Source organism: Palaemon carinicauda, chromosome 35 (assembly GCF_036898095.1).
Source record: "Palaemon carinicauda isolate YSFRI2023 chromosome 35, ASM3689809v2, whole genome shotgun sequence".
Taxonomy (NCBI): domain Eukaryota; kingdom Metazoa; phylum Arthropoda; class Malacostraca; order Decapoda; family Palaemonidae; genus Palaemon; species Palaemon carinicauda.
In genome coordinates this window covers 66848479-66863355 of record NC_090759.1, presented here as the reverse complement: position 1 = coordinate 66863355, position 14877 = coordinate 66848479, and the positions used below count along the sequence as shown (strand labels likewise).

The following is a 14877-nucleotide window of genomic DNA, read 5'->3' as shown; positions in this document are numbered from 1 at the left end:
CTTGTTGCCAGCAGTGGAACGGCTGGAGGAGGCGAGCTCGGAGTGCTGGCCCTCAACCTTATCCCTGGCACTCTTCACCCCTTGGGACCAGGGCAGAGGCGCACTGGCCTTAGTGAGTTTCTGAGTGCCAAAGACTCAGTCCAGGACCGTGTCCTTGCCCTCACGAGGAGGAATCTCAGGGTCCGGAAACTTGTTGAGATTCCTCATCAGAGTCAAGACCTGCCAGAAGGCATGCTCTGACTCTTGCTGCTCTCCCCCTGGAGAACTGGCAGCGAAGTTTCCCGTCCCCAAAGGCTCTTCTTGGGGGGACACGTGGACGTTCTCCGCGGGTCTCGTTGGCTCTGGTCGAATCCTGGAAGAAGATTTCGGGATGGTCTTCGAGTCCTTCGGTTCCCTCCGAGGAAGGATACAGGACTCCGGCAACGAAGTCTGAGGGTTCTTCTCCGCCCCAACACGGGACGATTCTCCTGCTCGAGGTGGGGTTGCTCCCATTGGTGCGGTGGGAGGAGATCTCACCTCGGAAGACTCCAGAGGACAGAAAATCCTCGTCCACAGGGGATGGAGAAAACGTCTGAGGGGTGAAACGAGCCTTCCTGACGGACTTCTTAGGAGCCAGCTTGACCCGAGGAGAAGTCACCACGACCTCTACTCCACTCTTCCTTTTCAGTGGGGTCAGAGCTGCCCTTGGTTTCAGGCCCAAATCAGAGAAGGCAGGCTTAACAGCCTGGACGACAGCTCTGATAAGGGACTCAAACCATGGCTGTTTACTGACAGACGCAGTGTCAGAGACTCCTTCTGGAGGGAAGGGAATAGGCCGATCCTTTGGAGTAGAGACTACAACATGGCCTACCTGGAAAGAAAGGGAAGAAGATGGGTGCCTTGGCCTATCTGAAGATCTCCCCTCCTCCTGCGAGCGCGCTGGTCTGCGTTTGCGGGGGGGGGGGGGGGACACCTAGCTGCTTTTGTTCCTGAACTCTCGCTCGGTAGCAAAACCCAGTGGGAATCGCGCTTAGGCTCGCGCAAGGGAATAATCCCAGGTTCGCGCGCGTGCGAACGTTCGCGCACGTGGGTGCGCGTGCGCGCGGAGTTGAAGGCGCGGGTGCGCGTGGGCGCGCGGAGATGAAGGCGCGGGTGCGCGCGGGCGAGGGAGCGGGTGCGCGTGGGCGCGCGGACGAGGGAGCGGGTGCGCGCGGGCGAGGGAGCGGGTGCGCGTGCTGGCGAGCAGGAGAATGATGGTGCGCAGGCGAGCGATGGCGCGCAGGTGAGCGACTGCGCACAGGTGACGGTGCGCGTGGGCGCGTAGGTGATCTACAGCGAGCAGGCTCATGGGCGCGTGTGCGTGCTGGGGAATGATGGCGCGCAGGAGATGGTGTGCGCAGAAGGACCAGCAAGCGTGGAAGCGCGAGAAGGAGACTGCTCGTGGGCGCGTAGGATCTCGGAAGCCTCTGGAAGGGCGCACGGTAGGGGCTGGAACCTGTGCGCGCGATGGTGCGCAGGCGAGGGCTTACGGGTGGGCGAGTTCCGAGGGCGCGCAGGAGATCGCTGGCGAGAAGGCGAGGGACGACTCCTCTTTCCTGTGCTCGGATCCATCGTGGGCGCGCAGGTGCGCACTGGCGAGCAGGTGAAGAGCGCTGGCGAGCTGGAGATCGTGGGCGCGCGTAGCGCGTAACAGGATCAGGGCGCGCAGCTGTGCGCTGGCGAGTAGGAGATCGCTGGCGCGCAGGTGAACGCTGACGAGCAGGAGATCGGTAGCGAGCAGGAGAGCGCTGGCGCATCGACTCTGCAGCAGGAGATCGCTGGCGCGTTGTCCCTGGGTCGTTGTCTCAGGAACAGGCGAGAGCTAGCGCGCAGGAGAGCAGGGGATACCTGGCACTTAAGGGACTTGTTCATATTGTGAGAAAGCCCCTTTTGCCCCGAAGGGACCGGTGCCCGTTGGATAACGGGGTGCGTGGGCGCCCACAGCACGTCTGCTGCCAGGAACGGAGAAGGAAGGTCAGCAGGTCTGGCAGGCGAAGGAGATCGCGAACGATCTGCAGAGAGGTCCAATGATGCAGCTGCAACGGTGAAAACACGGTGAGGAGGATCCTCTGCGGGGGACTGCGAGGGCGAGGAGCCGAAAAGGCGCCTCCTAACTCCCTTGTGGGAAGAAGGAAGGCCTCTACGGCGAAGAGGAAGATGAGCCTTGCGTCGGATACGTCCTCTGGGGGCATCAGGAACACCATCGTCAGTCCTCCGAAGAGGAGTCTCTGTTAGTGAACTCCCCCGAGGGGGAGTATCACCTGCAGGAGAGACCGTTGGACTTGGCCCCTCCCTCGAAGGGTGTTCGGAGGGGGTAACCAAGCCTTCAGCAACATCAGCACCCAAGGGAGAGGTTTGACCCAACTCGCCGGAAGCCTCTGCCGCAACAACGTCGACGATAGACAGAGGGTCAACCTCCGCTATCACTGGCGACTGTTTGACAGCTGCTCCCAACTGGATAAGGTCAAACAGGGCTTCCCTGGAGGGCGAACCCTTAAGCCCCAAGGAAGCCCAAAGCTGCAACAAATCATCATTACCAACATTCATAGATAAATCCTCCCCCGGAGGAGGAGGAGGAGGAGGAGGAGCTGCCTTGCTATGGGAGGCAACTCCCTCTCCCGAACCCCGAAGTCGGTCAACACAAGTACGGCCTACGCTACCACTCGACGGCCTCTCGGGAGAGACCGATCGAGTGGGAGCTTCGGAGGAGGTTCGGGCAACGAAAGAAGAGTCCTTGGAGATTTCCTTCTTCAAGGAGATCCTTGAAGGAGAAAGATCCCGCTTAGACTTCTTCTTTCGGCGCCGGGAAAACCTCTCCCACTGGGAGTTAGACCACTTCCTGCTCTCACTACAAACTTTATCCTTATCACACCGTTGGGCCATGCAGAACGGACACAAGGTGTGCAGGTCCGTCTCAACCACCGACATATATGTCCCACAAGGGCGGTCTGGTAACCCGGGGCACTTCCGCATGATAAAGAGAGAGGCCAACTTCCAAACACACAACTAAAAAAAAAGCAAAAAAGATTAAGGCTGTCAATATGCGAGGGTGAGAGCAGACACGTCTGTTCATCACCCGAGCCAAAAGCAAAGTGAACAAGTTCACCAGTGTGTGAGGGGCGAGGGATAGCTAGCTACCCCTCCCCTACCCACTCGCTAACTAGTGAGGGGGTAGTAAACCCTCGTTAAAATTCTAATGGCTCGTCATTTCAACTACGCCAAAAGTAATACCCTATTTAAATAGCGTGGTTTGTATTTCAGTTACGGAACAACTAGTGTTCGGGCCAGAAAGGAACTTTCACCTGCAGCCAGTGAAACAAAACTGTCACACTGGTCTCATTTTTCGTGCTCTGAGAAAATGCCCAAGTAAAATGGGAAGTAATGATCAATACTGTACCCTTGGGAAGCAAACATGGGGTTGATACTTAGTCTTCGGGAGAGCTAAGAATATGGCAGTCTGAGAGGAGTAGGGTAGGTAAAAAAAAGTAAGGATACAGGGACCCTTTGAATATCAGCGGCCAGTTCCTCCCACGTGCATAGAAAATGGACACCAACTAACCTAAGCTTCCCCTTCTAACCTAACCTACAAGCCGTGTCCTTCCTACTTACCTAACAAGAGGCGTACCCTCTTACAATGCTGTACTCTTAGTCGGCAGTCATCATACATAATGGTGCTCGCTATCATACCTACACCCCAGATACAGCTCTAAGATCTTGTCAAATAAGTTAGGTTGTGCTCTTGTATTTGCTACCCTTTGGAAATGTTTATTAGTCATAACTTCTAGAAATATATATCGTCCATAACTTGAAAAATACTGAGTCCCCCCTCCCCAAGTACTTCCATCAGAATTGTTCAAAGTACGTTTGAGGTGTATGTAAGATAGCGGCCACCTGTACGCATTATGGATAACTTAGGATACGGCAATGTAAGGGGATCGTAGGGGGCATTGGCCCTCGTTAACTATGTAGGTAAGGACACAGCTTGTAGGTTAGGTTAGGGGGGAAAGTTTAGGTTAATTGATGTCCATTTGTAATCAACGCACGAGGAACAGGCCGCTGGTATACAAAGGCTCAGTACCTTTAACTACACAAGGACTTCTTATTTTTATTCCAATAGGAATATTGTACTACAAAAAACATTTACCACACACTCAATACTGAGGTTACAGCATAATACCGGTAATAAGGTCCTATCTTTGAGACGAACAAAATTTTTGCGCAATACTTAATTTAGTAAAAACAATTGTCGTCTAACGTGGAATTATTGCAGGCTTTTTCACAACAACATTGATTAAAAAATAAGGAGTTAAATAGTTTTTGATCGTCTGGAACCGACAAAGTTTGCGGTAGGGTAGGCAAACCGACGGTAAGAATAAACACTAATAATAAAACTTAGAGATTTAAGTTATCATATTTACCTCTCTGGTACACAATTCATAACCTAAAACGTACTCTTCTGTGGTACCAACGACAACCTCAATTCTTTTCCCGTCCATTTCGAATTACTTGAGCAGGGTCATGCTTTCCTCTTGAAGGTATCGGTCAGATTCGGTCTTCTTCTGCATTCCGAACACAACAACTAATATCATAAACAATGAACGCCATCAAGAAAAGATATATTAATTTTATGAAAAACTTGATTTTTAGTTACCTTACTATCTTAGAGAATGAAATGAATATTTTTCAGTGTTTAAATAGCTTTTAAGGTACGATAAAATCCTTCGTTAATTAAATATCGGCGGAGAAAACGAGGATCTACAAAAAAAGCATGCACTTTAGGTTAACATATTATACTGTTTTCTTTGACAGCGCTATAAGATATACCATGTTGATTTACACTATACTATTATGACATACATCTACAAAGTTTAAATAAACGAAACGATTATTAATGCATGATAATATAACCATATAAGTATAATAGATTAAAATACAAATTTTCTAGATATCTATAAAGACTATTAAATAAAACGTATTAATGTTTTACTATAATAACCCCCTGCAGATATTGCTAATAATGACAATATATACCAAAACAGTAACATGCAATAATTACAGGTTGTATTACAAAGATACTAGAGAGATTTATGAATCTAATTGGAAACTAATAAATAAATCTTCATATTCCGACTCTACTTTTTGTATCAAATATACTTTGAAAACAATACACATTTCAATATAGCCTTCAAAAGTACATTCTGTTTCACCTCGAAGGTCATGCGGTACGTAGCTTTCCTTCATGGTAACAACATTGTGACACGAATCGATCACATACACACAGGGTTGCCAGATTATTTCGACTGGATTATCGTACATGAGCCTTAAAATTGTCGTTTTTCAACCAAAATTATCGTACACAGTTTCAATATAATTATTAAGGAGTTTATGATTGACTTATTTCAAAATATTTGAGTTTAATTGTTTAATTAAACACACACACCACACATATGTATATACCTAAGGCATGTATCGTACATCGTACTGGACCTAAAATAATCGTACATGTACGATAATTATCGTACGAATAGCACCCCTGCATACACATATGTCTCCGAGCCTCTTTGAACGAATGTGTCTCTAACTAATATAAACGAACCAAATGTGTTTAATTCGACCAATTAATACCAAAGTCATACGTTAGATTCTATATCCGTCATCGCAGGTTGCTGCGTGAAAGTCATTTCCTTAACATTACCTTTCATTCCAATACCTATTTCATGGTTTATGTCCTTCTACAGGCTTCTGGAAATCAATGCATGGAAACATTTATTATTATTATTATTATTATTATTATTATTATTATTATTATTACTTGCTAAGCTACAACCCTAGATGGAAAAGCAGGATGCTATAAGCCCAGGGGCTCCAACAGGGAAAATAGCTCAGTGAGGAAAGGAAACAAAGAAAAATAAAATGTAAGAAGAGCAACAAGATTAAAATAAATATCTCCTATATATACTATAAAAAAATTAACAAACTAAGAGGAAGAGAAATAAGATAGAATAGTGTGCCAGAGTGTACCCTCAAGCAAGAGAACTCTAACCCAAAAGACAGTGGAAGACCATAGTACAGAGGCTATGACACTACCGAAGATTAGAGAACAATGGCTTGATTTTGGAGTGTCCTTCTCCTAGAAGAGCTGCTTACCATAGCTAGTCTCTTCTACCCTTACAAAGAGAAAAGTTGCCACTGAACAATTACAGTGCTGTAAGAAGAATTGTTTTGGTGATTTCAGTGTTGTCAGGTGTAAGGGGACAGAGGAGAATGTGTAAAGAATAGGCCAGACTATTCGGTGTGTTTGTGTGTGTTTTTTTTTTTTTTTTTTTTTTTTTTTTGTAGGCAGAGGGAAAATTAACCACAATCAGAGAGAAGGATTCAATGTAGTTCTGTCTGGCCAGTCAAAAGACCCCATAACTCTCTAGCTGTGGTATCTCAACGGGTGGCTAGTGCGCTTTTGTAACATTTATAACCGTAACATAAATTATACAATATTTCAATCTCCCAATGAGAATTGAACTCAGACTATGCTTTACAACAATCAGTGGCTGTTATGCTAACTTTAGAATTATGAAATACTTTACTTTCGCTGTATCTCATACTTGGCGTGTCAGGGCATCGTATGACTGGCTTAACCGTATCATTTGCATATCAGCACCTTTACAATGGATATCGTCGACCATGTTTTATATTGTACAGATTTTCTGTAGTGGGGTGTAACTATAATTCATGTGCATGGAATCAACTACTTTTATTTAGAAATTCTAGTATTTAAAAAATATGGACGAGTTTCGAAATCGATGTTTTGAACAAGGAAGAAAAATATTTCTTTATTCAATTAATTTTGATTGTATTCTTTTCTATTTCTTAATAATCACAGCGTTTTGTCCATACATTCATCATAATCATTGTTCTTGAAGAATGTAACGATTGTTGTCAACAATCGAAATGTATAATTATACATTTCGATTATTATAATAAGGCATCTCATTATTATTATTATTATTATTATTATTATTATTATTATTATTATTATTATTATTATTATTATTATTATTATTATTATTATTATTATTATCCAAGCTGAAATCCTAGTTTACAAGGTAGAATGTTACAAACCAAAGAACTCCAACAAGGAAAGCAGCTCACTAAGCCTACGGAAAATACTTCCTAGTGAAATAATATCCAATTTGAATTTTGTCATATTTCTCTGTAGCCTACCGCTATAATCCAACTCTTCGTGAAAATACCACAATGTGCAACTAATGTACAAAGTGCCAATGACTTAAAAAACTTCCTTTGCTCTCTTTATGATACAATATAAGCTTTTGCCTGAGCTTTTGTCCCGATTTACTTAAGTTTTTAAGATGAAACAATCTCCTTGGAGTTATCAAATTCTGACAAAGGGTTACTACTTACTTGTTTACTTGTTTTGGGTTTAAATCCAACCCTCCACTGAAGTCGAGTGAACTACTTCTCGGGCGGGTCCATATTAATCATCTAACGAAACATTTTCATTATAACTTATACAATTCTTTGATTGTAGCATCTTCCAAAAGATGCTACAGTCTCTTACATTTATCAAATCACGTGCATTTACTAGTTTCTTATTGGAGATATCCTATTCGTGACAGTTTATTATAAATCATTAGGTGACCTTCGACAATTTATTTTGTAAATCTGACTGAAGAATAAATTTGTCATCTCACTTTTCTTTTAAACCAGTTATCTCCTACCCTCTTCTTTATCCCTGATTCAGAGTACAGTCTCACCGTGCTACGTAAGCGATTTTGAAGAGCTCGTTATATCCTTTGCTCTCGTTTGTTGAAACCTAGACCTACAAAATAGGTTCTGGGAATTTGAAGCCGCAGTCAACTGATTGATGTATTATTATTATTATTATTATTATTATTATTATTATTATTATTATTATTATTATTATTATTATTATTATTAGCTAAGCTAAGCAACAACCCGAGTTGGAAAAGTAGGATGCTATAAGCCTGATGGCTCCAACAATGAAATCTAGCACAGTGAGGAAAGAAAATAAGGAAATAAATAAATAAACTACATGAGAAGTAATGAGCAATTAAAAAAAAATATTATAGCCATTAATAAAAAGGAAAATTATAAATGAAAGAAGCTATAGGCTAGAGGTGCATATATTGGTAGTAACAGAGTAATGAGAAACTCGAACCTCTTCATTCCTGTTTTCCTGAGGCTAAACTATAATTATAGTCATTTCTTTTTAATGAGGCGCATTTACACTGACTCGCAAGGGTTCCCTTTTACCTCGGAAAAGTTTCCTAATCGTTGATTGGTTGGACAAAATAATTCTAACCAATTGGCTAATATGAAACTTTTACGAACCAAAAGGGCACCCCTGCGAGTCAGTTGCAAATGTACCTCATTAAAATAAATTGGTTTTTTTTTTTTATAGTTTAACTTTTCGATATAATGAAATTAAGGCTCTCTTGATGGACCTTGTTGCTTATGGAGGTGTAGACACAAATGGTATTTTTCCTCTTTTTTTTCTCTCTTTTTTTTTTCCTTTTATAAGGACTGCAGATTTCTTAGCTCCAAAGTTATCTGTTATTTTGCGAAAGTTGACAAGAAGAGCTTTTAGCACTTGTTAGAGAACTGGCAATGTTTCTCCACTAAGTAACTATGTTTGTGGTAGCTCAAGTCCAACTGATTACCTCCCAATTTCCATATTATTTAAATTTTTTTAACGTCTTCTGGCAAAACATCTTAATAGCTTTGCTTAAGGTAATCACCTGTTCCCTAGTTTGTAACTAGGTTTTTGTAAAGGCCTTGGAGAATGTGATGCCCTTCTTACAATCTCCAATGCTGTACAGAAATCCCTTGATTGTGGTCAAGAAGTTCGTATGATTGGCCTTTATTTGATCGTGTTAATCATGAGGCCCTCGTTTTCAAACACAAACAATTGGGAGTGGGTGGGTCGTTTCTTAGCATTATTATTGAAATTTTAAGTAATAGATTGCAAAGAGTTTTTGTTGATGAACACCACAGTGAGTATACGAATGTGATATCTGGCGTTACTCAGGGTAGTGTTCTTGGCCCATTACTTTTCATACTATATACATGACATGTGATTTTGGCCTAGAAAGCAATCTTGTTGCATAAGCAGATGATGCTACTCTCTTTGCATCAATTCCACCTCCTGAATGTAGATCTTGGGTTGCTGAATCCCTTAATAGATACCTAGCTAAAATTAGTGCATGTTGCAAATTAAGGGGTATGAAATGGAATGCAAACAAAACTCAAAGTATGATTGTAAGTAGGTCAAGGACAGTGGCTCCTCAACATCCAGATCTCAGCATTGATGATGTTTCTTTAACTTTGTATGACTTTTAAATTTTAGGTGTGATTCTCGACAGTAAATTTACCTTTGAGAAACACATTAGGTCTGTGTCTTCATTTACACAAAAAATGGCTTATAGAGAAAATCTGAAGATTTTCGGTGATCAATCAATTCTGAAGAATTATTTTAATTCTTTCATTGTACCTTGTTTCGAGTATTGTTCTCCTGTCTGGTCTTCAGCTGATTCACATTTAAATTTGTTATTATTATTATTATTATTATTATTATTATTATTATTATTATTATTATTATTATTATTATTATTATTATTATTATTATTATTATTAATATTATTATTATCAATTACTAAGCTACAACCCTAGTTGGAAAAGCAGAATGCAATAAGCCTAGGGGCTCTATTAAATTTCTTATTTTTGATCTAGATATTAATCTCTGCCACTGTCAGTCAATTAGTTCATTATGCATGCTGCATACGATTTTTCATAATTCTGACCATCCTTTACATTAAGATCTTCCCGGATAGTTCCATCCTGTTCGTAATACTAGGCATGCAGTTAATTCTAATAGTCAGGCATTCTCCGTCATGAGGCTCAATACTACACGGTATTCTAGAAGTTTTATTCCAGCTGTGATCTTCCTAATCGGGTAGTTGAATCAGTAGAACTTCAAAAGTTAAAACTTGCAACATATGTTGAACAGGCTGACATAAGTCTTTTTCTAGTTTATATATTAAATATCTGTTTTAATATTGTAATGTTTTTAGGAAAGATTAGTTTAATTGTTCATTACTTCTTATATCATTTATTCATTTCCTTATTTCCTTTCATCACTGGGCTATATTTCCTTGTTGGGGCCCTTGGGCTTATAACATCTTGCTTTTCCAACTAGGGTTGTAATTTAGCTAGTAATAATAATAAGGATAATAATAGAGACCACCAGCTCCTCATTGCAACATTGAAATTAAAACTGAAAGCACCCAACAGAAGTGTAAATAGAATACCTAGAAGATGAGTACAGAAAAACATTTGCAATTGAGTGTAGAAATCGATTTGCAGTCTTAGATATTTTAAGAGACGAAGAACAGACAATTAACGAAGGATGGTGTGATATTAAGAACATATATCAGTCAGTTGGTAGTGAAGTTTTGTGACATGCAGTTACAAAGAGAAAACCATTTATATCAAATGATACTTGGGATACCATAAAAAGGAGACAAAGGCAGAAATTGACTGTTGAAAGTTTTCGAGGAAGTAATGAAAATTACAAGGTAGAGCATGATATGTATTCCAGTATTGATAGCGGAGTCCCAAAAAAAGGCCAGTAATGACTGGAGAGAATATTTAGACAGGAAAGCTGAGGAGACTGGTAAAGCTATGAATTCAAAGAGTGTAAATGGTGTAAGAATTGCTCATAGAAATATTAATGGAATCTCTACTTGGGCAAAGAAGAAGCATATACCCATCAAAAAGAGAAATGGACCTGTCATAACAACAGAAGATGAAGAAAGGCAACGTTGGATGGCACACTTTAATGAGGTCATGAATAGGAGATATGAAGGGAATAATTTGATTGATATAGCCGAAGCTGAGGAAGACCTTGAAGTGCCCATGAATGAATTCAGTGTGTTAGAAGTCGAAGGTATCATTAAAAAAACCAAAGAGATGGAAAGCCCCTGGATACGATGAAATAACTGCTAAGATCATATACGCCAAAAATGACTCCTTGAATACTTACTAAATTATTTTGTAAATTGTGGCGTGAAGAGGCAAAACCTAATAACTGGGAGCTAGGAGGTCAGTGAAAATGGCAAAAAAAAAAAAAGATCTGATTTATTGCAATAGTTACAGAGACATCACACTTGCGCCCATTATCATGAAAATATATAGTATGCTCATTCTAAAGAGACTAGAAATAAAGATTGATGAAAAGCTGAGAGATGAACAAGCAGGATTTAGAAAAGGTCGATGTACTGACCAAATTTTCATTTTAAGACATGTGGTACAGCAATGTGTAGAATATAGAAATCAACTTTTGATGGCATTTATGGACTATGAAAAAGCCTTTGATAGTGTGCACTGGCCAATTTTGTGGAGAGTCCAGCGTTATTATGGAATTCCTCTTAAATAAGTAAATTTGATTAAGTCTGTTCATGAGCATAGCAAGTGCAAAGTTGATGATATTGGAGTACTATCAGATGAATTTCCAGTGAACAATGGAGTACTCCAAGGGAATGTGTTGTCACCTATGTTGTTTATCCTCATGGATTTTGAAATGCAAAGAACAGTTGGGGATGGTGGGGAAGGGTTGGACGGAATTGGTAACAGGAAATTAGCTGACCTACAGTAAAGTATTCTGATGACGTTCTCCTTATTACCAGAACACTGCAGGACTTGCAAAGCTTGCTTACCACTATGCATGAAATATCACATGAGGTTGGGTTCAAGATAAATAGAGGAAAGACAGAGATGATGAGAACGGATTATGCAATGGAAGATAAAATATCATGAGAAGGAGAAAGGGTTAATGAGGTGGAATAATTTAAATATTTAAGAGCTATGATCTCTAAAACAGGATCTTTCAAATTTAAGTTTAATGAACGATTGAAAAAGCAAATCAGACAATAGCTAGGTTAAGTAAAATTTGGAAATCAAATCACCTGAAATTGCATACAAAAATCAAACTACATATCAGTTTAGTGAGATCGGTGTTACTGTATGGACATGAATCGTGGTATGATAATGAAACAATATCCAACAGATTTTGTAGATTTGAAAACAAAGCCCTCAGAAAAATATTGGGAGTTAATGGCACAACAGGATTGGAAATGAAACTATAGGAGAGATTACTTGAGTGCCATATGTGGATGAGATCATGGTGAGGGGTAGATGGAGATGGTTTGGACATACTGTTTGCACTCCCAAAGAGAGATTAGTTCACCAAATTTTCAAGGCACCAGAAAATTTGGAAGATCCAGGCCTACATGGCTGAGAACTATGAAGCGTGAAGTAGGATATGATGAATTGAGAAGTAGATAGAGACGGCTAGTGAAATCTAACCGTGGCCCTTTGCGTCAATAGGCGTAGGAGGAGGAGGAGGAGGAGGAGGAGAAGATGAAGAGGAAGATGAAGATGATGATGATGATGATGATGATGATATATATATATATATATATATATATATATATATATATATATATATATATATATATATATATATATATATATATATATTGCATATATATATATTGTATATATATATATATTGCATATATATATATATATATATATATATTGCAATATATATATATATATATATATATATATATATATATATATATGTGTGTGTGTGTGTGTGTGTGTGTGTGTGTGTGTGTGTGTACATGGGGAGTCGCCTAGCCGAAAGAGATAGAGACTCAAGATACGAGATATTGTTTTTCTTCAAGCTTTCCCAACCTTACGATGGTACGGTAGTTTTCAAGGTCTTCGGTCACTGGATGTTGTTAGTCATCTTTTATTTAGACCACCAACTTGAACCTTTTCTTATTAACGGAAGCATAAATGTGTCGCCCATCTTATCTACAGAAGATCTCCCACCGAGACAGTAGTCAGCTGTGGCAATCGGGGTCTACCTATGGGTGGGGGTGCACGGAATGGCATTTCCTCTACTCTAGGACACAGAGAGGTTTACAACCTCCTTGTTCAGAACAAGGGGCCCGCTACCCCAGAAGTTGCTAATGAGAGAATATCCTTCTCTCTCTCTCTCTCTCTCTCTCTCTCTCTCTCTCTCTCTCTCTCTCTCTCTCTCTCTCTCTCTCTCTCTCTCTCTCTCTCTCTCTCTCTCCAAATTTAATTTTAACTGGATCTTCCTCTTTTATCCAGTCCTGGGACCGGTATGAGACTATAAACCCAGACCTACAGATAGGTCTTGATATAAACTGTCAAGGAAGGGAGCTAGTGAAGCAAGGATGCCATACGTAGGGTAAATACGTGGTTGGTATCCCATTATGTATTCTTTTGTGATGCAAATGACGACGAGAGTTGGAGAGAGTATTTCAGAATACCAAATTTAGTATTTTTTTATTCTTTTTTTGTTATGTTTGTCATAACAATAAGGCTCTTATTATTATTATTATTATTATCATTATTATTATTATTATTATTATTATTATTATTATTATTATTATTAAAGCTATGGGCTACATCCCCATGGCTCCAACAGGGAAAGTATCCCAGCGAGGAAGGTATATAAGGAAATATATTAACTAAATAAGAAAAGTAACGAGTAAAAAAATATAAAATATTTCAAAATCAGAATCAACGCTGAAATAAATGTTTTTATCTTAACCTGTTCAACCTGAAAGTACGCGTAGCAGCAAGTTTGAACTTCTGAAGTTCCACCTATTCAACCGCTAGATTGGGAAGATTATTCCAAAATCTGGTCAAACCTGGAGAGAAACTTCTAACTGCATACTGCATACCTAGTACTACGTACAGTCTGGGAAGGTCTGCATGCAATGGGTTTAAAGGCTTTGAAGGTTTAAAGGCCGCTCATGAATGGCAAAACCACGGGACAGTGACATTGCCCTATCAAGCAGGGCAATGCCCTAAAGACTGACCACATATACATATGATCAGCGCCCAAGCCCCCTCTCCACCCAAGCTAGGACAAGGGAGGGCCAGGCAATGGCTGCTGATGACTCAGCAGATAGACCTATAAGCTTCCCCAAACACCCAAATCTTAGCTCACAAGGATGGTAAGGTGGCAGACACTAAAGGCACTAACAAGTCTGAGCGGGACTCGAACCCCCGTCTGGCAAACACCAGGCAGAGACGTTACCAATCAGGCCACAGCAACTTCAGAATTTAAAAAAGAAAAAAAAAATCATATGCATAATGAACTAATTGAACAATGGTGCCAGAGATTAATATCCAGATCAGGAATAAGAAATTTAATAGACGGCAAGTTCCTGTCAAACAAATTAAGATGAGATTCAGCAACTGAAGACCAGATAGAGCAATACTCAAAACAAGGTAAAATTAAATAATTAAAACATTTAATCAGGATAGATTGATCACCGAATATCTTAGATGGCTTTCTCAATAAGATATTTTTTTGGCAATTTTAAAAAGAAATATGTTTCTCAAAAGTAAATTTGCAATCAGGAATCACACCTAGAATCTCAAATGAGTTGTGTATAGTTAAAGACACATTATTGACGCAAAAATATGGATATTGAAAAGCCACAGACCTTGACTTCCTTACAGTCATACTATGATTTATGTTAAGGTTCAACTTCATATCCCATAATCTACATCTTGCACTAATTTTAGCTAGATCTACATTCAGGAGTTGGAATTGATACAGAGTATCATCATCTGCATGTGCAACAAGATTGTTTTTTTAAAGGTTAAAGGTGACTGCTTCCATCAGAATAGATACTCACCAGAACGTCAGCCGGGCAAGCCCAACCCCCCACTGTGGTGCCCTACCACAGCAGTAGCCTCCCCAGTAAACAG

At 40.3% G+C, this 14877-nt stretch overlaps 1 protein-coding gene across 1 annotated transcript in view; it reads right to left on the bottom strand.

The window, feature by feature from the left end:
• Positions 1-4589, bottom strand: part of LOC137627830 (p21-activated protein kinase-interacting protein 1-like) — a 40755-nt gene extending 36166 nt beyond the window's left edge. The window contains exon 1 of the mRNA XM_068359219.1: positions 4437-4589. Within this exon, the coding sequence (XP_068215320.1) occupies positions 4437-4514 (78 nt within the window). The 5' untranslated portion in view covers positions 4515-4589. The remainder of the gene's footprint in view (positions 1-4436) is intronic.
• Between the last annotated feature and the right edge of the window lie 10288 nt (positions 4590-14877).